This window comes from Paralichthys olivaceus, chromosome 2 (assembly GCF_024713975.1).
Source record: "Paralichthys olivaceus isolate ysfri-2021 chromosome 2, ASM2471397v2, whole genome shotgun sequence".
Classification (NCBI taxonomy): domain Eukaryota; kingdom Metazoa; phylum Chordata; class Actinopteri; order Pleuronectiformes; family Paralichthyidae; genus Paralichthys; species Paralichthys olivaceus.
The window spans coordinates 4,724,114-4,748,376 of NC_091094.1; the positions used below are offsets into that span (position 1 = coordinate 4,724,114).

At 40.8% G+C, this 24,263-nt stretch overlaps 2 protein-coding genes across 2 annotated transcripts; both read right to left on the minus strand.

Moving 5' to 3' along the window:
* Positions 1-225: 225 nt before the first annotated feature.
* Positions 226-11,494, minus strand: LOC109635345 (protein SSUH2 homolog). Its single transcript, XM_020096480.2, has 12 exons — positions 11,323-11,494; positions 8,082-8,162; positions 7,925-8,000; positions 7,654-7,783; positions 6,233-6,293; positions 5,590-5,711; positions 5,187-5,249; positions 4,916-4,983; positions 4,393-4,485; positions 3,272-3,377; positions 2,700-2,807; positions 226-2,399 (listed from the first exon to the last, which is right to left on the minus strand). Exons 1-12 carry the CDS (start codon positions 11,333-11,335, stop codon positions 2,259-2,261), a joined length of 1,062 nt encoding a protein of 353 aa, XP_019952039.1. The 5' UTR covers positions 11,336-11,494; the 3' UTR covers positions 226-2,258.
* Positions 11,495-16,893: 5,399 nt separating this feature from the next.
* rem1 (RAS (RAD and GEM)-like GTP-binding 1) lies at positions 16,894-24,263 on the minus strand. The gene is made up of 5 exons (XM_020096606.2): positions 23,993-24,263; positions 21,701-22,101; positions 19,644-19,726; positions 18,396-18,603; positions 16,894-18,051 (listed from the first exon to the last, which is right to left on the minus strand). The coding sequence occupies exons 2-5, from the start codon at positions 22,065-22,067 to the stop codon at positions 17,774-17,776; spliced, it is 936 nt and encodes a 311-aa protein (XP_019952165.2). The 5' UTR covers positions 22,068-22,101; positions 23,993-24,263; the 3' UTR covers positions 16,894-17,773.

The window sequence follows — 24,263 nt, forward strand, 5'->3', positions numbered from 1 at the left end:
GTTTCATGAGACTCATCTTTATTCAGCCGGGGTTCAAACTCACAACTGGACATGCACATGTGACGACAGTGATCATTTTTTATCTGTCAAAAGCAACTAAAACACTATTATGATATCAAACTTAACTAGTAGTGAGTAGAAGTAATATGGTTTATAATGTTTCACAGTACTTGGTGTCTAAAGCTCCACACTATGGACGTGGTAAACAGATGTGACAGAAGCAGGTGAAGTTCAACAGTTTATTTTCAAGAGTAACATAAAATGAGTAATAACAGTATAGAGGTAGAAGTTGAGAGTTTTGTTAGCAACAGTACTGAGCGAAGGCAAGTAAACTGCAGTTAGAGATAATAAAAGCCAAAGTACCATAAAGATTAAGAGTGTTTACAAAAGCTACAACATTCAAGATATTAAAGAGTCGGCTGCTGACATGTGTTACACTGAGATAACCTGCTTTAACATTCCAGAATTAGAAGTTTCTCCAACATTTGTGAAAAACCAGATTCATTCACTCTCCCAGATTATTCAGACCACACCTATCATTATTCCCTCTTCCTTCCTCCTTCCTTTTACCCAGACTGCCAACTGCTTGGCTGAGAAGTAAAATGAGAAAAGCAAGCAGGAGGCGTTAACGGAGCTTTGCAGTAACTACAGCTAAAATGGAAGGTTATTGTTGGTGAGCCTTTGATTTAGAAAAACATTTGTGAATACAGTTTCAACACTTTGGTGTATTTTGTTTGTCATCATTACACAACTGAATATGATGACCATAAAATGGAATTATATATATATATATATATATATATATATATATATATATATAATTCTACACTTGAAGTAAAGTATAAAGTGGTAATGATGTAATTCAGTCTGTCCAGAGGAAAGACAAGGTAGTGACTAGACTGTAAAATGTTCACATGAAAAAATAATCTTTCAAAATGGCGAAGTTTTGAGGGGAAATGAATTAATTTGAATGAAATCAATGAGTGAAGTTAATTCACCCACAGAGGCAAATTAAATTGTGACACTTCTCAGGACAAATTCAAATTTTGTGAACTCGGACACACCCGTTTTTAGATGTCAACCAAAAGCAATTGTTCTGAAAGTATTCTTAAAGTCTTCTAACAATCTGAATAAATAAACAAAATAAATTCAGGGTGAGCCCCGCCTCTCGCCCCAATGTTGGCCACACAGACAAGTTCAAGGAATTAAATTTTCCTTTCTGGAATGACCAGTCCTCTAGAAAAACCAAAAAATATTGATCTTTATTCCTGGAGTTGGAAATGTCTGATCTGCTTGTGATGGAACAAGTGGTTCCTTCATTCAAGAAACATTAACGCATGGAAGGAAAACAAAAGGTGGAACCAGGTGAACCAGATTTTGTCGTAATTCAGTTCACCTCCTCCAAATACAATTACACACCACATAATATATTCACCTCTGTCAAATTAAAACCTTCACCTGACATTTTATTATTTTCCTTAGAACTCACATTTATTTTGGTTTCCTTTCAGTCCTGAGGACATTAACTGGCACATGTGTGAAGTAAACTGTAAACAGAAAAATACCTGCTGTCCCTATGTCACAGAAATAATGGTGAGTACAGGTGTCCACACAGAGACAATACTGCCCTTTGAGGAGGAAGATTTACTTATTTCTCCTTTTAGTTATCAATAAAATCTTGATTTTGGATACCAGAAATTCAGACCTTTAAGTCAGTAAAAAATACTAGTACTAATGTCTAAACCGGAGTAAGAGACTGATTGTTAGAACTGAAACAAAAAGTTCAGGAAACAAAAAGAGAAATCCAGCCCCAGGGATCATTATGTTAGTGAGGACTGATGTTAGCAGTGGTGTCTTCATAATACATTGTTGGAATAACAGGAATATTTTTATATTAAAGGTCAATTTGAACGACTATTCAAGATAAATATCTTCAATCAAAGTGTGGAGCATCGTCAGAAAAGGATGCTGTGGTTTTATTATTATAATTTTCTTGATTCAATCTTTAAAGGATGTAATAATAAAAAAATGTGTGTGTCAGTGTGTGTACTGTGTGTATCTTTATCTGTGAAAGTTTGAACCCATGTTTGACCTGAGTTGACAGCGACCCTGATGATTACATCTGGAAACATCGTGTCGTGTCCTGAAAGGAGAGGCTGATATGAAATAGAGAAACAATATTGAGAATAAACAGATGAGTTCAGGTCTGTGTGTGTGTCTGTGTGTGTGTCTGTGTGTGTGTGTGTGTGTGTGTGTGTCTACAGGATGACACAGCAGCAGGTCGCTGGGTAGTTGTCGGCGCTGACTTGGTTTTCGTTGCCGTAGACAAAGTAGATGTGAGAGTCGTCTTCCCACTTATAGTTCACCTTGGTGATGGGGATCAACTCGACCGTCTGCCTCTGAAAGAGAGTGAGAGAGTCATTTTAAAGGAATAGTTCCAACATTTACTCTCTTTCACCCTCAGATGAATTTCAATCTTGTGTTTGTACATTATTTAAGAGTGAGGATGTTGATAGCCTAGCTTAGCTAGGAAGCATAGAGAAACTCTCACTTCATTTTTACGACACTACCTTATTTTCACTTCACTATAATGTACAATACTTTTTTCTGTGCATTGCTCCCTCCTAAATATTTGAATGGTGATGACACAGGTATGTGTTTCAGCTTTGGGTTTTCTCCTGCGTGACTTGCTGGGCTACCTGCTGCAGGATCCTGGAGTTCTGGCTGTACTTGCTCTGATGATCTTTGATCAGGCGATCGGAGGCCTCAGCGATGGCCGGGTTTGGGAACCCGAGCAGTGGGTAGAGCTGAGGGGAGCCAGAGAGACAGACACATGATACTGACAATAACACAGATAGAATTTATCCTTTGCAATGTCCTTTAATTACCCCATTAACTTTACTCAAGCGCAGGACAAATTTTACATTACAGTGCGAGCTGTCTGAGGTTTACAATTTTTTTATTTATTTACTAGTTCTCTGCATTTATTGAAGAAACATAATAAAGGGACACAGATCAGTTTTTCCTGCTGTATTTAACAGTTAAGGGTAGAATAAGGTTCAGGTCAGGGGTAGGGTAAGAGTAAAATTAAGTTACTTAGTTGTAAAACCTAAGATTAGCGTAAGGGGCGAGGGAGGTCTCACAACTATAGAATCACTATGTGTGTGCATGTTGAGGGTTAAGACTTGGCTTTGGGATCAGAATTAGGTTTAGAGGAAAGAATGTGTGCGTGAGTGAGTGTGCATGTGTGTGTGTGTGTGTGTGTTTGTACCAGGTACTGGTTGTTCTTGAACAGCTCCTTCCCGCTAACTGAACGAAGATCATCGACCTTCAGACCACCGCTCTGCTCGACCAAATGGTCCTCTACATGATTAGTCCTAAACACAGACAAACAAATACTTTCACATGTGTACGTGTACTCACATACAGACATGGACAAAAGTGTTGATACGCTTTCACTTTTCAATAGAGCTGATTTCTGTTCTGTTTAATAGAAGAAGTGTTGCTTTTGATTTTCAGTGTCATATATTAACAATACTACACACACAATATCATAATTTCACCCCCTTTTTCATAAAATACATGTACAGTGTACAGAACAGATTTGTAGACATTTTAAATTCACACCATGCTGTATTATCTTCATGCCACCAGAGGGTGCCACAGTGTTGTCCATGATATCAACACTGTGGCACCTAGTCCACTTGGGACCTGGTTCTGTGTGAGCTGCTTTAAGCCCAGTAGACCTGTGATCAGATGTTGTACCAGTTGTAGAAGAACCATCTTCAACAACATCTGCAATGTCTTTAAGGACCTTCTGAACCTTCTTAAGGACTCGATGGACTCTCCAGGACTACTGACTATCCTTGAAGCTTAAAAGGCCTCTGAAATCTCTTACAGGACCACTTTTACTGTAACGTCCTGTTGCACCCTATCAGAGAACCTCCTCAAAGTCAATCTGAACCATTTTAGGGACTATTGAAGAGCCTATATAGAAAATGACAATCATACCATCTCCATGGACACCTGGAATTCCAACAACCCTGAGATTCTTAAGACCCCATCAATTCATCTTTAGCAAAGCTCACTTCACAGAAGGGAAACTGCGTTTTTACCAGAAAACCCTTAACGTTTAGTGAACTAGGCCTCTTTGTCTTTCAGTTCCCCATGTGGTTGTTCCCTGTTCCTGAATCACAAAGAGTTCAATAACAATTTGAATCTTCTCATGGGTTACTATCATCAAAAAACCAAAGCAACCCCTTAAACGCATCACAGGACCAAAATATATTTCCTCCACCCATTCATTGGTCCCTGAAACATCTTCATGGACAATGGAAGCTTTGCAAGACCCTAAAGAACCTGTTCAAGCACCATTTGAACAACTGTACTCACCACTCCACCTTGAGCTCGATGAATGTCAGCAGTTGTCGTTTTCCATTACAGGTTGTGCAGTTCTTTGTGCCACGACCATCACACTCTCCACAACTTCACACACAAACACATAATAGCGTTTAAGACAGATGCAACTGTTCATGAAAAACACATCTGTACAACAAGTCAACAGTCATTCATTGCATTTAGGCACATCACTTCTTTAAAATGTTATCAGGGCATAACTGGACAAGTATGGGAAGCGTAACCACAAATCATGAGAGTCAACCAACACCATGAAAACTCAGGTCATGCTCATGTTTTTATTATTAACTAGAATGTCATTGTAGAAGCACAAGGTTTGAGGCAGCTTGATCAAGTGTTGATAATACCACTACGAAATATGAAATATATTATCTTTGAATTCCAAGTTCAGGGATGTTGAGACACATCTTTGGTTATTCAAAAATGTGAGGTAACATGAACCTGGTCCTAAAAGGTTCATGAGCCAAAATACCCCCCTGCCCCGACCCCCCTGAAGTACCTCTTTTGGCCAGTATTGTTACAGGTAGCGCAGGTCTCACCATTGCCATTACACGCCCAGCACACTTTCTGCAGAGACACACGCAAATAATACACTTTAACTCAATTTATACAATATAAAAGACAAAAACACATTTCACTTGATGATATCTACTACAACCTCGGCTTCTAATTCTATATCCTGGCTTTGGTTTTTATTTTGCTGTTTATAAGTGAAGTACAATTATTGTTTATTCTATTAATACTGGTTGATTAATCGACAGTCTACATACATGTCCTTTTCCTTGGCACTCCTCACAGGGCATGGTCCCTGAGCAGTGGCAGTCATGGCAGTCCTTAAGACACACACACACACACACACACACACACACACACACACACACACACACACACACACACACACACACACACACACACACACACACACACACACACACACACACGTCAACATGTTTATTAAAAAAAAAAGATATGAATAATCTTTAAAGGGGATTTGAAATTGTTTCAATACCAACTGAATGTCCTTGGACCTTCTCAGACTTTATTTAATTTACCCTAATAACACAACATCCTCAGGTCAAGTTCTGTTCTATATCATGAATCAATGTTAATTAAACTGCAGGTTACCACAGCAACAAGCCTTTCTTTGACGGACAGCACGAGTTAACCAATCACCTTGATGGATGAGGTGTAGGGCACCCGAATCTCCTGCTTGTGATCGGTGAAGAGGCTGGGGGCCACGGCCGGGACCTCCCAGGGCTGGGGGGCGGTCTGGGTGTAGAAGTCAGCCGGCTCACCTGTCAGTCACACGAGGCAGATGTCTCAACCCAACTGTCGATCAAAACAATCTGAAAAAATATCTTTCGAAAATAATTCCAAATTAAAAAAACAAATTAACTGGGCGAGGGTGCCCACCTGGAGACAATATTTGTGTCCCCTATCGGGAAAAAGCTGATTTTTACGTCACTAGTTAAGGTTATGTGGCGGCACAGGGGTGTAGTCAACTGGGTTTGAACACCACAGCAGGTCGCTGCCCTTCTGTGTGAAGCTTGCATGTTCTCCTTGTGACTCTGTGGCTGTTCTCCAGCAGTCCAGAGGCAGCTTAGGTTACTGGAGACTTTCATTTGCCTGTAGGTGAGAATGCGAAGGCGAGTGGTTGTTTGTCTCTACATGTCAGTCCTGCAATACGCTGCCTGTCAAGGGTGTACGCCACCTCGCTTGGATTGGATCCAGTCCCCAAAGGAAGAGGTACAGATAATGGATGGATGGATAATTAAGGGAAGGGTAAGTGTGTGTGTGTGTGTGTGTGTGTGTGTACCTTCGTGAGGTTTGTGGGCCCACTCAGTCGACCTGGACTCAGTGAATGTCTCCAGCCGGTACTACAGAACAGATCATAGTCAAGTCATTATTCAAAAAAAAAAGAAATGATTCACAGACATGGCTTGATGATGTCACATGTAGCTGATCAGTATGATGGACGCTGGTTGACTTGTTGCTGTGAGCAACCAGAGACTTTCCTCTGTCAATGAGAACTGGATTTCTGTGAATAATCTCTGGAGGAATCTGAGTTTAGTTTGTCTACAGTGTAAAATGCTGCACATTTAGCTCGAGTGAAACATGAGCTGTCAGACAGCTGTTATTGATTAAAATAGAATCCTGCTGTCAGTCAGACTGATCTGGATTTAGGCATCGAGATGCTTCACAGTTCTCCACATCACGTGAGAATCATTTTAGTGTTAACATGTGAAATTGTCTTAAGTCACTCCAGACCAATCAGAGCGTCTCTTTCTGACATTCCTCTTAGTGTGGACACATGCTGAGGGAGTGGACAGAAACCGACAGATCACTTAAATAACAGGGCTGACACTTAAAGACCATCTTCACCTGGTGTGAACAAGTTATCTGTGATCTGGATCAGGATAAAGTCATGTGAACACATGCAGCAGAATGTGATCAGATTGTTCAGACCATGCTGGAGGTGGTTCGGTTTAGCACGTGGATACCTGACCCCAAGACCCTCTGGGCTCGTCAGGGTTCGGACAACGTTTTTAAATGATATTAGGGATCGGGACGGGTTCTGGTCAGGGTGGTCACGTTAGCTTGGTTATCTATTTGGTCTTTTACACTGCATGTGTTTGTAATCAAGAAAACAAGCGCTCCCTGCTGATGAGGGACGGAAACACAAACTCACTGCAGCTTACATCAAGTGCATCGGTCAGACTCAGTTAGTTTGTATTTGTAGATTGGGTGCATTTAAGCTAAAACATCTAAATCGTTGGAATGCATTTTTCTGCAGACGTAATATTTCAAAACATTTATTTTATTTATTTAATTTCTATTTCTTTTTAAATCCCTTTTGCTTAAATAGTTTAAATAGTTTGTCTCTGTATGTTATGTATGTACATTGTTGCATACACCGCCTTTCGCCCAATGTCAGCTAGGATTCACTCGAGCTGCTCTGAGACCCTCAGACGATAAGCAGTATAGATGACAGATGGAAGCATGATGGATGTGTAGAAATGAGCATATGAGTGGTTTTAGCTGTAAACGCTAAGTCCTGTGATCAATTGCCATTATCCAGATAACACAGACACTGATGTCCAAGTCACGAACCGAACCAATCAGCGATCTGTATTAACTCAGCTGACACTGACAGAAACTGACTGGAGCATCATTCAGGAACAAAAACTGCAGTGTCACACCACAACAGCAACATAAACAGTGTGAACATCCAATCACCCTGAAGGTGTTCAACGGCTCCATGCTGGTGATCACTCCATCTTTGGCCGGACCATCACTGTAGCAGCAATTAGACGATGCAAAGTTCTTGAACGCCTCACGAGCCACATTCTCATCCAGAGATGGGATGCTGCAGAGCACACACACACACACAGACACACACACAGACACACACACACACAGACGGACACACACAGAAGCCATTTTCAGTTTGAACATTTCTGGGTCAGACGCGTTCACAACATCAGGATCAGGTGAAATCAGGTCTTACCACCAGTTGTCGGGTACAGGGCCGGGTTGTGGAGGGGCCACAGGCTGCAAGGGCATGGGAGGGGGCACATAACCACCTGCATAAGCGACAACAACACATTTAATATCAGCGACCTCATGAATATTGAGTGAACAATTGTGGTTTGGTTGCCACTTACCTCCTCCTGCCACTGTGCCCTCATAGCCAGGCACGTTGCTGAACATGTTGGCTTGGGGGGCGTTGAGAGGGGGATACATAGCTGACACAAAACAGAAGGACACAGTTGTTACACCTGATCATCAAGTTACACGTTTAACAGCTGAAGCCTGGTGCACACGAGAGGTTTTTCAACTCTTGATTAATTTTAGAAACATGGGAGACCACAGACAATGAACCGATGTCTGATCTTATAATCTTCAGGACATATTTGCTGGACAATTTGGCTAGAACATAACACCACAAAATTGCTGTTTGCAGGAAGCGATTTCACAGTGGCGATTCCAGAGATTTGGAAACTCCTAGAAACTTGCAAGATTCTTCTTTTTGGCGGTTTGCATACAACCTTCAGGCGCATTAAGATTCCTTTTTATTGTCCCACAATCATGCACACACAGCACTACATGCAACATGGCAGCGACCTCACTGAGTGAACACTTGTGGTTTGGTTGCCACTCTGCATTTAACCCATCCATGTGAAAAAAATGGGCAATGAGCAATTGGGGGGTTCGGTACCTCAGCAGTTCTCAGGAGGTGAAGTGGCACCTCTCCAACTACCAGTCCGCCTTTCATACTTCAGTCCATGCTGGACTTGAACCGGCCACCCTCCAGTTCCCAAGACAAGTCTCTATGGACTGAGCTACTGCCTCCCCTTATCACTACCTTCTGAACTGGAGTGTGGAACAGTGACATGATTGAACATCACTTCAGAAGGAAAACAAACTTGACTTTTGTGGGTTTCTGTCGGAGTCGATTATAATAAATATCAAACATGTTTGACCTCTATGTTTCGGGGAGGGGACGATTAGGATTATTTGGTAAACCCCTCACACTATAAACACAATTATTTGGGCAGATAATCGGCACCGGCTGACAGAAGAAGCCAATCGTGTCTAAAATCAGCCTTTGGTGTGCAGCAGGGAGAAAACAACTCGCCGAATAGATTTTAATCAGACTCAGTCCTCTCCTGGAAATTCCGTTGCATTGCTACCCTCCTTCCCCAGACCCCCCCAGCCCTCCCAACCACTGCAGCTGTTCCAGTAAGTCAAGTTTTAATGGTGAAACCAGAGACTTCACAGATGAGAAAGAGGCAAAACTTCTCAAGCTCAATTATCAGGACAGATTTTTTTTCATTCTGACTTTCAACTGATTTGATCTACCGTGTGGAATGTCTCTTACATTTACTATCAGTTAAATATTACAAGCTGCTACTTGAATGTTCGGTACGCTCTGCCAAATAAAGGACAGACGTTTCAATTAAGAGAGAAAAATCATATGTTGCACAACAAACCTCAAAGTTTATTTCATAACAACTCATAGATGTTTATGAAATGGTTCAACTAGTCAGACGACACGATGCCTGAACAAAACTTGATGTTTTACAAACATGATCTGATGGTTGCTTCATCCACTTATATATTATTTTTATTCATTAAAATATTTTATTGCATTTTTAAACGACCACAGAGTGAACTGAAAAGTCTGAACTGTGTCAACTCACATTTCTGGTGAATAAATAAAATAAATCTCAGATTTGTCCTTAAGGCTTTAAATTTCCAACAGGAAGTCTGTTACAAACTGAAAGACACGGGAGGGTCTCATGACAGACCAGGATGCATTGTGGGAAATGTTGCCTCAAGTTTAGTCTACAAACTGGAAATCAAGTCAGTGTATCTCAGCATCTGCTGCGCAGATTTTCATTATATGGGCGAGACAAAGCAGGAGGTAGGAGAGGAGAGGAGGAAGTAAAGAAGGAGAGTAGAAGGGAGAAAATAAGAGGAAGAGCGTATCAGAAGTAGTTAAAGAATTCAGAGGGCGGAGAAAGGAAGTAGAGATGGAGATTGGAGATGATCACAATTTTTTTTTATTATTTAAAGTTTCATATACTTTTTTGACAGTTATTTCCCTTTTTTGCTCAACACTTTGTTCCAAATTCAATTTAGATTTCTCCGTCTAAATCTTGGTTAAGAATTAGACCTTTTCTTTTCTCATTTTGCCAAACCTTTTACTTCGCATTATTTGTTGTCACAATTGTGATGTCACAATCACATTTTGTCTCCTGGATCTCATCAAGGTGTGGCATCCTGTGTTCTTAACCCTCAACAAGAGTAGAACTACCAAAAAAGAGTATCCCTCTCCGAGGACGGACACAAGTACAATAGATGCTGCGTGTAACTGAACAACATTACAACATTTACAACATTGATAGAAGAAACAGTTTGTGACATAATGGAAAAGTGTGTTAAGTTTAAAGTATTTGTACATAAGAAAATAATGTCAGCTAGAGATGAAGGGAACAGCATGTTATTTTTAGTAAAGGTAGAATATGTGACTATTTGAATAAACTGTATTTACAGGTGCAGTGTCTTGCCCTTGACCTAAGTTCGAAGTGGTTGTAAAACACACAAGACAAAGTTTAAACACTATTGAAGTGAAACCCCCTGAAGTTCAACTGGATTAAATGTGACTTCTATAACAAATATTTGTTATAGATGTATGATATGTAAAAACTCTTTATCTCTGACACTTTCATTTTGAATCTGAACACTACTGAAGACTTGCCTGGGTTTTTCTAGTTTACATTGAATCAATCAGGACACTTGATTGAATTAATCTTTTCATTGTCTTAAAGGTACGGTGTGTAGAATTTTGTGATATCTAGTGTTTAAGTTGCATGTTGAAGCTGAACACCCCTCACCTCACCCTCTCCTTGCAAACATGAAGAAGAACCTGTGGTAGCTACAGTTGTCATAAAAACTCGTAGAGAGGGTCCCCTCGATGTGAATATAAAGTATTTAAATATAAAGTATTTAAATATAAATGTCCTTTTCTGGTGTAAAGAAAACTACAATTCATACAATTTAGATGAAATGAACTAGTGAAAACATCATGAGGATTATTCTGCATTAAATTAATGCCAATAGTTTCCTTTCACCTAAATCTTACACACTGGACCTTTAAATGTCAAATTGAGCACTTAAAACAGGAGGTTAAGTTTAAGTTAAGAGTTAAACCCGGACTGAAGTTACTCTGAGGGGCTAAAGACAGATGTAACCCTGCAGTAGTTCCAGGCTGGAGGTTCAGTCTCTGCGGAGCTGCGGGTCTCTGGGCGGGTCTCTGCGGATTTCTGCAGCAGAGGGGGTGCTGCGGTGACTCTGGTGACTCTGGTAATGTTGTGTCGCGTCGTGTGGTTCGGTTCCTACCTGCACTGTTCATCCTGATGCTGTTGGGTGTGGGCTCGGCTCGGATCAGCTCGGTTCAGTATTGATGAGTCTAAGAAACCTTCCAGTTAAATTCGCTCCACCTTACACGATGCTGGGATCAAACCATAGACTGTACATAAAGAGGATCAACCTCCGCAGCAGCAGAGGACACAACTTCCTGTCCTAACTCCAAAATAAAAGTCCACAAAGACCTTCAGCTTACCTGCTTAAGTGATTTACAACCTATTGCTATCTGTCTGTCTGTCTATCAGTCCATCCATCCATCTATTCTTCTATCTGTCTGTCCATCTATCTTGGATGTGCATGAACTGAGCCTGCCGATAATTAGACTCATCTGAGAATCTCTATTTTTCTCACACCTCAAACGTTGGCGTTGTAGTTTCCACATTGATACTGACGGAGTAGTTCTGACGAAGCATGAGTGTCAAATTACAGGCGACCAAGAGAAGTTGTGAAATTTTCGACCCTTTTCTATCCAACGGCTATTTAAATTTGTACGAGTTCCTTTGTGGACCTAATTGACTGAATACATTACACACTAACCTCGATGACGTGATGGCTGGAACTGTTTCGTTTGGTGCATCTGACGTCAGATGGTAGGGATGATGATGCTACTCACAGCTAGTTTTCCAGGTTTAGGCCAGTCAATCTTGAAAGTCTTGGCAAGAGTCCATTTAGGAAAGACCTGCTCACATGCAGCTGCAGGTCGCCCTAAACAGAAACAACGTTCAGTGCATGTCTCCTCAAAAAGACGTACACATAGTTTATAGAACCCGAGAGAGTTGTTGTACCTGCTGTAGCTCTGAGCTTGTTGCTGTTTCGCAGCTTCCTTCATTTGTGCTGTAGGTTGTCAGCCGCATCAGTTGGTTCCACCTTTAACAGTTTAACAAAACTTCCTTTTATTTACTTTTCATGTCCTGAAACCTTTGGCCTAATGCCTGAAGGAGTTTTACACAATCTCCTGCATAATCAGCCAACAAACGTTTGTTCTTGCAGGAAAATAGAGTGGTTTTTTTTACACGGAACACAATTTTATGTGTTTCTAGCAGCTCTGCAGCAGCAACAAGCCCCATTCACAAATTCTCCTCCTTCGTGGCCAGGAGCTAACTTTAACTTTTCTCAGTGTGCTTTGTTTGTCCTCTAAATGTCAGAGTACTTATGTTTACAATGCAGCCATTCATAAGAAATGTCATTACTGACACTGTGCTAGACAACCATCTACAAATATAAGTCACTCTGAAATACATTTGGACCGACAATGAGGCTTTCATTTTGAAGGACACCGTCACAGCCTGCAGTGGGAGTGTGATGTTGTTCAGTAGCTTGTTGTTGATTAGCGGCAGGAATGTGACCAAGCATATGAAGCTGATTAAAGAGCTGAGCACAAACAGTGAGAAGAAGTGGACACAACAACAAGAACCAACACAAACTGATGCGTGGAATATGACTCATGTTGCTTATTGATCAGATGCAGAAGATAAAATGTCAACACTGATGATACGTTCTGGCAAAATCGCCTTTTTCATTTAAAGGCCCAGTGTGTAAGAATTAGGTGAAAGGGAACTATTGGCAGAAATTTAATGTAGAATAATCCTCATGATGTTTTCACTAGTTCATTTCATCTAAATTGTATGAATTGCAGTTTTCTTTACCCCAGAAAAGGCCCTTTATATTTAAATACTTTATATTTACATCGAGGGGACCCTCTCTACGGAGGCTGCAATGTTTTTTTTACAACAGTCCAGACTGGACAAACTAAACACCTTTTGAGTCTTTATGACAATTAAAGTCTACCACAGGTTTGAAAATAGAGGGTGAGGTGAGGGGTGTTCAGCTGCAACATGCAACACTAGATATCACAAAATTTTACACACTGTACCTTTAAATCCTAAAACCCGAAACCAGAAAGATCTGAGTTATTGTTGATTCTGATTAAAATTTTAACTCCCACATTAAAATCGATTACACAATCATAGTAAAAAAAATAAAAATTGAGGATATGTGACTCAACAAAATCTAGAAGGACTCGTTCTTGCTGAGGTTAGATCACTGACATAGTCTTTTCTCAGGGCTTCTTTCAAATAAGACTTTTAAAACATTGCAGCTGCAGATTAGACTGAATCCTGCTGCTTTTACAGTTCTAACATAAAAAAGCTTAATATCACACTATGTACTCAGATTTCAAATATCAGTGACTGTAAAGTACTGTTAGTTTTCTACAAATCACTTAATTGTTTTAAGGGTCTAAGTAATTCTCTGACTTGCTTCCACACTTTGAACAATCTGGACCAATCTGCTCGGAGATTAAAATAAAACAGTGTGAAGCTGGAATAAATTACCGGACGATTTCTGATGTTCTCTGAATCTGGATACTTTAAAATTGTATTCTTTTTGTTTATTTGTATTTCCTCTGTATGAATGAACTTGTGTTGCAGCAGTTCTGCAGCATCTCAGAGGCGCGGAAGATAACTGTTCCTTTAACATCAGCGAAACATGTCTGGAGCTGTTCTCCCCCTCGTACAGGTTCAGGCAACTTGTGTATCCTGAAGGTAAATATTTCTCAGGTCAGTAGGAAGCAGCCCCCCTGATAACCTTGAAAGCAAATGTCAGCCAGAGTGAGTCAAGACCCAAGGAGGAGCACGGAGTCTGTTTTAAATATAGGGTTGAAAATGTTCAAGTTCAGATGCTTTCCCAGAAACAAAGTGTGACGGAGCAGCTCCACAGTTGGTTACACACACACACACACACACACACACACACACACTGACTTACCAGGTGGGGATGCACTATTTATAGTTAATGCCACTTTGTTCAGGCATTTGAAATGTTTAAAGGTACAGTGTGTACAATTTTGTGATATCTAGTGTTGAAATTTCATGTTGAAGCTGAACACCCCTCACCTCACCCTCTCCTTCCAAACATGAAGAAGAACCTGTGGTAGCTTCAGTTGTCATAAAAACTCAAAAGGTGTTTAGTTTGTCCAGTCTGGACTAATGTAAAACACATGGCGGCCTCCGTAGAGAGGGAATGTATAAATACATTCAAAACGCCACAATTTTCCTGTCACGCCTTTGTTTTCACATCTTTTTGACCTCTGTAGAGAAACATATGGACGGGTGGATTAACCTAGGGACCTATCTTAACACTCTTATCAGCTCACCTGAGGCTTAAGCATAGTAAAATGCATTTTGCTCCCAGTGCACATTAATACAAACCAGTTGAGACCACAGACTGTAAATAAAGATGGACAACATGTCTCTACTTCTTCTTCGTATCCAGAAATGAAGAAAAGATATTCTGCGTACAACACTGCCATTATTTGCCAAAGAGACATCATTGTGCAACGGTGGTCGGGGTCAGCGGAGTCTGACCCGGTTTTGTAATATTGTATAACTAAAACCAAAGCTATCAGAGATATGAACACTTGGACCAACAGTGTGAAAAGAACTCCCCACAATGACCGAAACTGTCTTGAAAAAATTACTTGATGTGATTTTCGACATTTCAGTTTTGACATTTTCTTTCCCTTTTTAAATCCTCCTTCAGATTTTTTGTGTTTGGGGACATTTGCCCCTGACGACACGCTGGAGGTTTGAAGCTGTTGTTGTTGTACTGTTGTGATCCAGGTTATAAATGATATCAACACACTTATCATGATACACTTATCACTTATCGTGACCGTGTCAGTGAGAGGAGGTCTGAAAAAGGGACCTCAGAAGAGATTAAAGTACTGTAAAGACAGCTGAGAGCATTCAGCCAGCAGGGGGGGCCAGGGTCTCACAAACACACAGAGTTACAGTTCTGGGATCAGAAACTTGGACCACAGACTCAGAGGAAACTTATAGTTTAAACAAACATTGGTGGGTGTTTGATTCTCTGCATTCTCTCCTCTTTTTCTGGAAATCCAACGCACCTCAGTGTTTGAAATGTGCTTTAGAATAATGTGCAGGTCTGTGGACACTATCTCTTAACTGTCAGATATCTGCTCCGGATCTGGAACAAAACTAATAGTTATCTGACCTATACCACTTCTCACATTCTACATTATTTATTTCCCTCTGATTGTGTGTGAATTTCATATTGTACGTTGTAAAGCACTTTGTTACTTGTGTTAAATAGTGCTGCACAAATACATCTATCATTTATATTATTATTATCCATCCAGTAGTTTTTGCATAATTTGATACACATAATCAAATGACTACATTTTGTTGTGTCAGGTATTTGTGGCGACTAATGAACGAACTGCAAGATCAGATTTTTAATTAGTGCAAGTGACTTTACCGGTGTCAACGTTTTTCTTCAGGGTATCTGCCAGTTTTAGAGCCTTGAACAGAGAAATTTAAATTATAATTTTGTGTTCTCAAAACTTGTAATAAAAGCTAGGTTAAAATAAAATAAGTCAGCTGCACAGCTCAATATCAAACCTCTATTAGTCATGAACCAATAACCCATATTACAGCAGCCAATTGCTGGAGTTTCATGTCCACTGCTGGAAAACAACAGAAGAAAAAGAACTTTAGCCTTTATCAAATCTTCTCCATAACTTTTACACCTCAGAGAGGAAACACCAATGTTTCTGTTGCTAACAGCTCTGAGCCTCTGGTCCTCCTCCACTGAGAGGATGTTTACACATCACTCTGTGTATGTGTGTGTGTGTGTGTGTGTGTGTGTGTGTGTCGTCCGGGTTGAGCAGTCATGCATTCTTTCCATTACCCTCATCAAATCAATGTTAAACTCTCCTCCATCCACTGACCCTGTGCAGAGTGTGAGTGTGTCGTCCAAATCACCCCATCAATAAACAGATATTTGATCTGTAAAAACTGGGACGACCCGTCTGACGGGGTTTCCTGCTGAGTCCTGCTGAGTTACAGCACTTTACTGTTGCTTCACAGCAGCTCTGCTTCATTTCTGTTCATTGCGTCTAAAAAAAAAATTTAAAAATAAAGTCTGGGTCACTGACTTTCATGATCATGTGACTTGTCCTCTCTCTGTGGTTTTGGAGGACAGGTCTCAACTGTAGAGTATAAAGATGGACGACATGACATCTTCCCAAAAGTGAAGCCAAATCTTGATTGCCCCCTGCTGGCTGGCTGCAGTGTTGGCCATAACCACCCTCCTTCTCCATGTTAGACATGGACCAAACTGAAAAATCAAAGTACACAGTATCTGTCATTTTTATGTATTTGCTATAACTAGTTAAATAACTAAAAAAAACATACAATTTGACATAGATGTTTAACTCACCCTCAAGATGATTTATAAAAACATCTAGCTGCATTTTCAGCTCAACATTTCCATTTTTCCATTACACTAATTCATGACTGACTAATTACCGCAGCTCGTCATATTTGCCTGAGAGGCTAAACTCAGGGCAGTAAAGACACTAGAGACGCTGTTCCATCCATCAAACACAGCCTGGTCCTCGTCAACCACACAGAGGTATCACCATGCTGCCATGACGACCGCTGACTAAACAGCCTCTTCTTCAACTGTAGCTAACGGTGAACAGGTCACCATGGCAACAATAAACATCCAGGAGGCTCGGCGTTGACGTGATGAACTGAGAGTGTTTATGTTTATGTGAGGTAAATCACGGTGGTTTGATCCCTGCGGCTCCTGCCAAGAAATTACAACTCTACTAAATCAAATACGAAATTAGTAAGCTATATAACGTTAAATCTAATGATTAAAAACAACCAACACACAAATCAAATAAAGCATTTTGGTTCTTGTGAACATTTTTTGGAAAAAGAAATAAGAGAAATAAAGAGGGACTTGCCTAGTTACAGTTTCTTGGCGATTGGACAATTGCTGTTCAAGGGAAGGGATTCCTGATAGGTCAATTGCAAATGTTAAAAACAAACCGACAACATTTTATCAGGTTAAGTATTAAAATAAACGCAAATGAAATCCATATTTATATATATATAGATTAATACATCACAGTGTTCGTCAGCAGACAAATGTAAAACCATGATTTTGATGTGATCGCACCATTTAGAATTTATTCTGCACAGTGCTGAAACTTCAGGGAAACAGAACAGTGGGACACTACAGGACATCACACACACACACACACACACACACACACACACACACACACACACACACACCCATACAGATTCTGAACACTCACTCCATCTTTAACAGTGATGATGCTGCACAGTTGTCTTCAGCATCTTTATACTCAGAAGGAAAATCACAGAAATGTTTCAACCAAAGGTCAAAGGTCAGGGAAATGAGTTGGTTTAACTGATCACAGTGAGAATGTTGAAATCCGCTGACTCCATTCGTCCGTTCGGATTGTTTTTATCTGGCTGTCAGCAAGCTGGGCGTGACAATCACAGCAGACACCATCGTCCATGATATCACGACCGGCGAGAACGTCAACAAGTCCAAAAATAAGAGACTCTTGGTGGACACGTGTTCAGAGGACGGCCAGGTCGTGGCAGCTCTTGGACCGCACTTTGACCGCCATGCGCTGGTTGTTGCGTGCCACCAGTCTGTCCAGGAATCGCCGGGCCTTCTGGGTAAGGCTCTCCTTGCGTTTGTAGATGGAGCGGCGCTGCTGAACAGCCTCACCGCCGTCCTGCCGAAGACGGATCTGTCGGACCACGCCTTCAAACAGCTCGGCCACATTGTGTTGCAGAGATGCCGACGTCTCTATAAACTTACAGTCAAATACCACCGCACATGCTCGGCCCTCTGGGAAAAAAGACACGTGTAGAAAAAGGATATATCATTATACTGTCTCCTACTGTTGTTGTGTTGTGTTTATGTACAGTGTCTTCAGAAAATATTAACGTCCCTTCACTTTATGCACATTTTATTATGTGGATTTAATTTTAAACTGTCCTCAATAATCCATTATGACAAAGTGAAAAATAGTTTTTACAGATTCACTAAAAATGAAGAACTAAAATCTCTGATTTACAAAAGTTTTCAGACACGCTTTTAAGCCCTTGCAGCTTTGAATCTTGCAAAAGGCGAAGGGGTCTGAATTCACTCTGAAGCCACTGTGCGTCTCCCATGTGACCTTTGACCCCCACCTTCTATAGCGACTTCTCTGGACCGTACCAGGTCGCTCTTGTTGCCCACAAGGATGATGGGAAGGTTTTCTGCCTGACGGGTGCGTCGCAATGTGATGCGGAGCTCAGCGGCGGAGTCGAAGGTGGAGCGGTCCGTGACGGAGAAGACGATGACGTACGCGTTTCCCACTTTCAGACAGTCGTCCTGAGAGGAGCCGCCCTCCCCCTCCTTATGGGTCGAAAGACACAGACACAGAGAAAGAACTTTTGATTTTTAAAAGATGGATTCTATCCATAAGTGAAGCCAAGCATCTCAATCAGCCCCTGGTGGCTGGCTCAAGTATAGATCCTAAATCCAGCCCCCTTCATGTTAGTGGATGGTACATTGACCAAACTAAAAAGTCAAAATACACCTTTCATTTTTCTGTCTGTATTATTATAAGATGCTGTTCAAGAAACCGACTCGACAGCAGCATTCCTGTCTATCATCTTTTGACTTAATGTCTGGATAGTGTGAGGAGGCGGAGATGCGAAGTCCATTTGTATTTACAGTCGATGATGTTAACTCTTCTACGGCTCTTGATCTGGTCAGAGTCAGAGTTAATAGCAGCAGGCTGAGAAGCCTAAACATACTTTAATCTGGAAACATTCTTCAGATCATGCTGCAGGACCTTGCAAAAGCTCCCAGGCATGCTGGGAGATGAAGTCCCTTCAGTGTGTGCTGGGTCTAAAATGGTCTGAGCTTAAGACGGCTGAATTTAAGCAATCAAGAACAAAAAGATATGTAACATCACAGTGCAATGACCCTTTATACCATTGGTTATCTTAAAAAAATAAATCATCACCAGGAATCATTAAACTGAACTAAATAAATCAATGAGAGTCAACAAAGTGATTCATAATTTCCATATCTCCGTGGTCCAATAAAACCAGAAGGTCTGACAGTCAGTGTCAGTGAAGCGGACAGATCCCAGACAGTGGCTGCATCATGTCAGTGAACATCTTAAAGTGGAAACTCCACAGTTTCCACAGTGAACTGAGAAAAAAAAACCTCTGCACATTTTTATCAGTTAACGTAAAACTCATCAAACTGTAAATTCAGTACTTTTAAAGAGCACCATAACTCTTTATTAAGAAAAAAACATTCATACAGTAGAACAGATTTACTGCAGGTTTTAAAAAGAGCATTGTGGAAAATGTGCCTCTGTGTAAATAAAAAGTTTATCCTAACACTTTGTCAGTATTTACAGCGTTGTGTTCACACCGTACCAGTTTGTCGTTCTCCCAGGTGTCCATGACAACGAGCGTGGTTTCCTCTCCATCTACTGTCAGTGTTCGCTCATATGTGTCCTCTGTAACAAACAATAAACACAAACAATAAAGAGAGAGATTGGAAATCTGTCACTATGCTCGCAGCATTAACTTAAACACAGTGAAGCTTCGATACAAATGCTAATGTCAGCATACTGACAGACTCACAGGTCTACACGCAGGTTTACCATCTTCATCGTGGAAAATGCTAAATATACATTTTATACATTATAATAAACAAAAAGAACAGCTAAAGCTAACGGGAATGTCATTAGTTTGCAGGTATATGATCATATACTAAAGAATTGGACAAATTCAAATTTACACTATTCACAATTTTCTTGGCAATTTCTTCTTGTTGACATATTTCAGTCTGTACTGAAGTGGTAGACACACCGACCAATCAACCAATCAACCAATCAACCAACCAACAGAGCAACTGGTTGACCAACCAACCGATGACCAACCAACCAACCAACCAACAGAAGGACCGACTGACCATCCGACAGACACACCAATTGGCCGACCAACTAATCATCCAACTGACCGATCGTCTAAACAACCAACCAACAACTTCTTTATTTTAAAGCAACATTGAGGACCAATCACAAACCATCACCACTCTGTCTGTCCAGGTGAACAAACAAACAACAATGACAACACATGTAATAACCTGAGTGAACTATAGCTTCAGCACACAACAACAATAAAAACCCTCAGAAGTGAAATAGAGTGAGACCTGAAATCTGATGGCAGACAGGCTCTGCCCTCTCACCATGTCAGACTATTATCACTGGATCAATACAGGCTGTCAATCATGGCTCTGGGCCAATCGACACGTGACATGGGAACTGGTCGATGATGTCGGGGTCAATCAAGGTTGTGATGTGAAAACAGAGTCAGGGCAGAAAGTGAGCAGTGAACTCCCGAGGACTGAATCAGAGAGTAAATCTTACAGCACAATAATAAAGCAATGGTACAAAATGAGTTTCCTCGACAACTCAGTCAGACATTTCAAGTGAACTTGTGAACTTGTGAGAAACAGCAGACGTCACGGTCAGAGCAAACCAAACCATAAAACGTAAAAGTGTCTTCATGTGGAAAATTTTATTTTCCATTTTGAGTCTTAAACTGAAAAGTTCAACATTTTGGAAACCCTCTCATTGGTTTTCTTGCTGACAGTCAGATGAGATCGATACAACTCTGTCTACTGTCTGTCCTCTAAATGTGAGAACACTCATTAGCACCTTTAAAGCCCAATAATCAGTGTTTATCTTATTTGTTTGGAAATAATCTGACACATATCAATCATAAAATGGCAATTTGTCATTTTGGCTGGTTGCTTTTAACCTTTGCACAGAGCCGGGTGAGATGTTTTCCTCTGGATCTAGTCTTTGTGCTAAGCTAGGTTAGCATGCTGCTAGTTGTAGATTTGTATTATTATTATTATTATTATTATATAATTCTATACAGACATGAGAGCAGCATCAGTCTTCCTATGTAATGCCTTCCACGAGTGCAAATAAGTGTTTCATAAACCGACTCTTCCTGTCAGGTTGGTCACCAGCCAGTTTCAGCCACAGATCATCATCGTAAAAGAAACAAATAAAGCAACTGACGGGAAAATAACTACCACTAACGAGCCAAAGACTTGCATCATGTCTGTTAGAGCCGGAGCCTGTTTATAAAGCTGGACTTCATGTCTCCGCTTCCCCGCACTATCCAGAAATGACGCCACAACATCGAGGATACGAACGCTGTCATCTTGCAAATTTGGAATCTGAGCAGAAAAGGTACGGTCATGGAGCCACGACAATACACATGCTCGACCAATCACAAGTCAGTCTCAGCTGTCAATCATGAGGTCTCACCTGAGCAGGCAGGGTTTATGATCTATATCGCAGCCAGCCACTAGGGGGGAATTGAGACACTTTGGCTTCACTATGGTTAGAACAGTAACTTTGTGCTAATGATAGCCACCATAAGCTAACCATCAACCAAGCATTAAGTCCCACCTCCAGTTTGATCATCTTTGTCCGTGATCCCGGCGAATATTCCTGCCAGGCTGGTCTTTCCAACACCGTGGTCGCCTAGCAACACAACTCTATAAACGCAGTCCGAGTCGCTCTGCGAGTCGTCGTCTGAGTCTGAACTCCAGTGGGCACGATAGTGGAGGGATTTGTCACCGGGGTGATAGGAGGCCGACTGTCCAAGAGGAGGGTGGCTGCGCTGGGGACGGGGCTGCTCTGGGTCGGGCGGGGTGCTGCAGGGTAGCCCGGGTTCCCGAGTGCAAGATGGGTGTTGGGAGAAATGTCCGGGAGGAATGGGCATGCTGCCTCGCCGTCGCAGGGGCTGCTTCTCTCTTTGGGTGTTGAGGGTCATGTTGCTACGGCAAAGACATCAGGATGGGTCGGACCTGAGGGAGGAAACAGGATCAGTGAGGTTTCAGAATAGAGTCTGGTCCACTACTTTAAAATGCTTCATCCCTCAGAGTCATCAGAGTTTGATTGGCTATTTGGTTGCACTGACACATCATCACTTTTTTAGTTGATGTGGTGAATGTGTTTACAAAACTTGTAGCTCTAGAGTGACTCATTTATTCATTTAAAGTCACACAGTCGCTCTCTTTTATCTCTCTATTTGGTCTCTACCAACACATTAAATAAAATTCTATTTAGCTGTTGAATGCTCCATGTGTTCACCAGCCGTCTCTTTCCATCCACTGTTTGTGAATGTACAATGGGTTTTAAAGCTGGTTCTCTGACAGCTGTCTGCATGACGCTATGAGAGCAGTAAACGTGAAACAAAACAGCCGAGTTGTGGGTGGACAGTTAAACAAAGAACTCAAAGTCACTGTGAAGCTCCATAAAGCCGAGGTTTGGGTTGTAACTCTCTGCAGGTTAATCTATACGATCAGTCATACATGGTCAAACATTATCATTTGAATTGAATGTTACCGACACTTTAAAATCCACTACAGGCAGGTGAAGAAAGATATTTGTCTCTTTAAAAGAAAATGTTATCTAACCACTGCTGGAACCAATGTATATTAAATCTGCTCCCAACAAAACCTGTTTTAAAAACAACTTAAAAACTTCCAGTGCTGTCAAACTGGATCCTGCACTTAGACATGACCACTTTTATATTTTGGGCTTTTATTCGGTTTCAATACTATTTTTCATGTTTTCAACATTTTGCCCCTTTTTTAAATAGTTATATGCTTCTTATCTGTTCTTTTTTTTTTACAACTTTTATTTCTGTAAAACACATTCATTGACCTCTGTGTGTGATGATACATAAGACAAATAACCCAAACTTAACACTGCAAACAACAAGACCATTATTCTGCACTATGTATATGATATTTTTACATGCCATATATTATTATATGTGACATCACCAAAGTGTGTTCAATGTGTTTCTGTTTCTGAAGTTGTGGTGGCAACAGTTTTACTGTGGCAGAATGTTTTTGGTCAAGAGAACAGAAATACTGGATTTTCTATTTTCTAAATATGAACATTACGAACAGGAACCAGAATGAGTTGAAGGGAATGTACACGTAATTTACTCAACTCAACATAAGGTGATCATTTGTAAACTCTCAGGTTGGATCCTGGTTAAACTGATTGGAGCTATGAAGACATCCGGTGCAGTCACTTGAGCTTCAGAGTTCTGTAAAATCCTGCTCCTAAGAATAAATAGTATTTTAAATGTACGCTCAATCATCCACAGCAGAACTACAAGCCACCAGAGGTCAAAGGTCACAGTTCCCCCATGTTAAATGTCATGCAGTAAACCACTGCTTGGTAGCTTGGTAGAAAGAATTTAGAGAACCACAGCAGGTGCTTTCAGTGACACCCAAAATTTCACTTCTACCTTTTTTGTGATGTTAATGGTAAAATATCCCAGAACATATGATGTATGTTTGTATAGATCATATGTGACGTTCACATGAGATCAAATGTGTGAAACTTTTACAGGCAAAATGTCTGAAAATCGCATGTGCTGATGTTAATGTGAATTTGCTTTGGAGCATTTCACAAACATGATTTTACATTAAACAAGTTTCACACATGCTCTTTGTAAACAAATGTTAATTTAAAGACAAAACCATTCAGCAGAATATTAGATAGATAGATAGAGAGACAGACAGATAGATAGATAGATAGATAGATAGATAGACAGATAGATAGATAGATAGATAGATAGATAGATAGATAGATAGATAGATAGATAGATAGATAGATAGACAGATAGATAGATAGACAGATAGATAGATAGACAGACAGACAGACAGATGAACTTACCGTACTCCCCATGGACAGTGTGTGTCCGTGCAGCCTCAGTAAACAGCAGAATTGAACTGAGCCTTGTGTCTCTCGCTGTGTCTGTGTCGGTGTAACACAACCCTGGTGCTACAGTAACCCGCCTGGAAAAAAAAAAAGTTCCACAACAGCGTTAAAAATTCAGCAGTGGAATCACAGAGTTATCTCCCTCCCTCTGTTGTGTGAATGTGTGTGTATCAGAGCGACAGCAGAGGAGAAACAGATATCTGAGGAGGGAGTGTGTGTGTGTGTG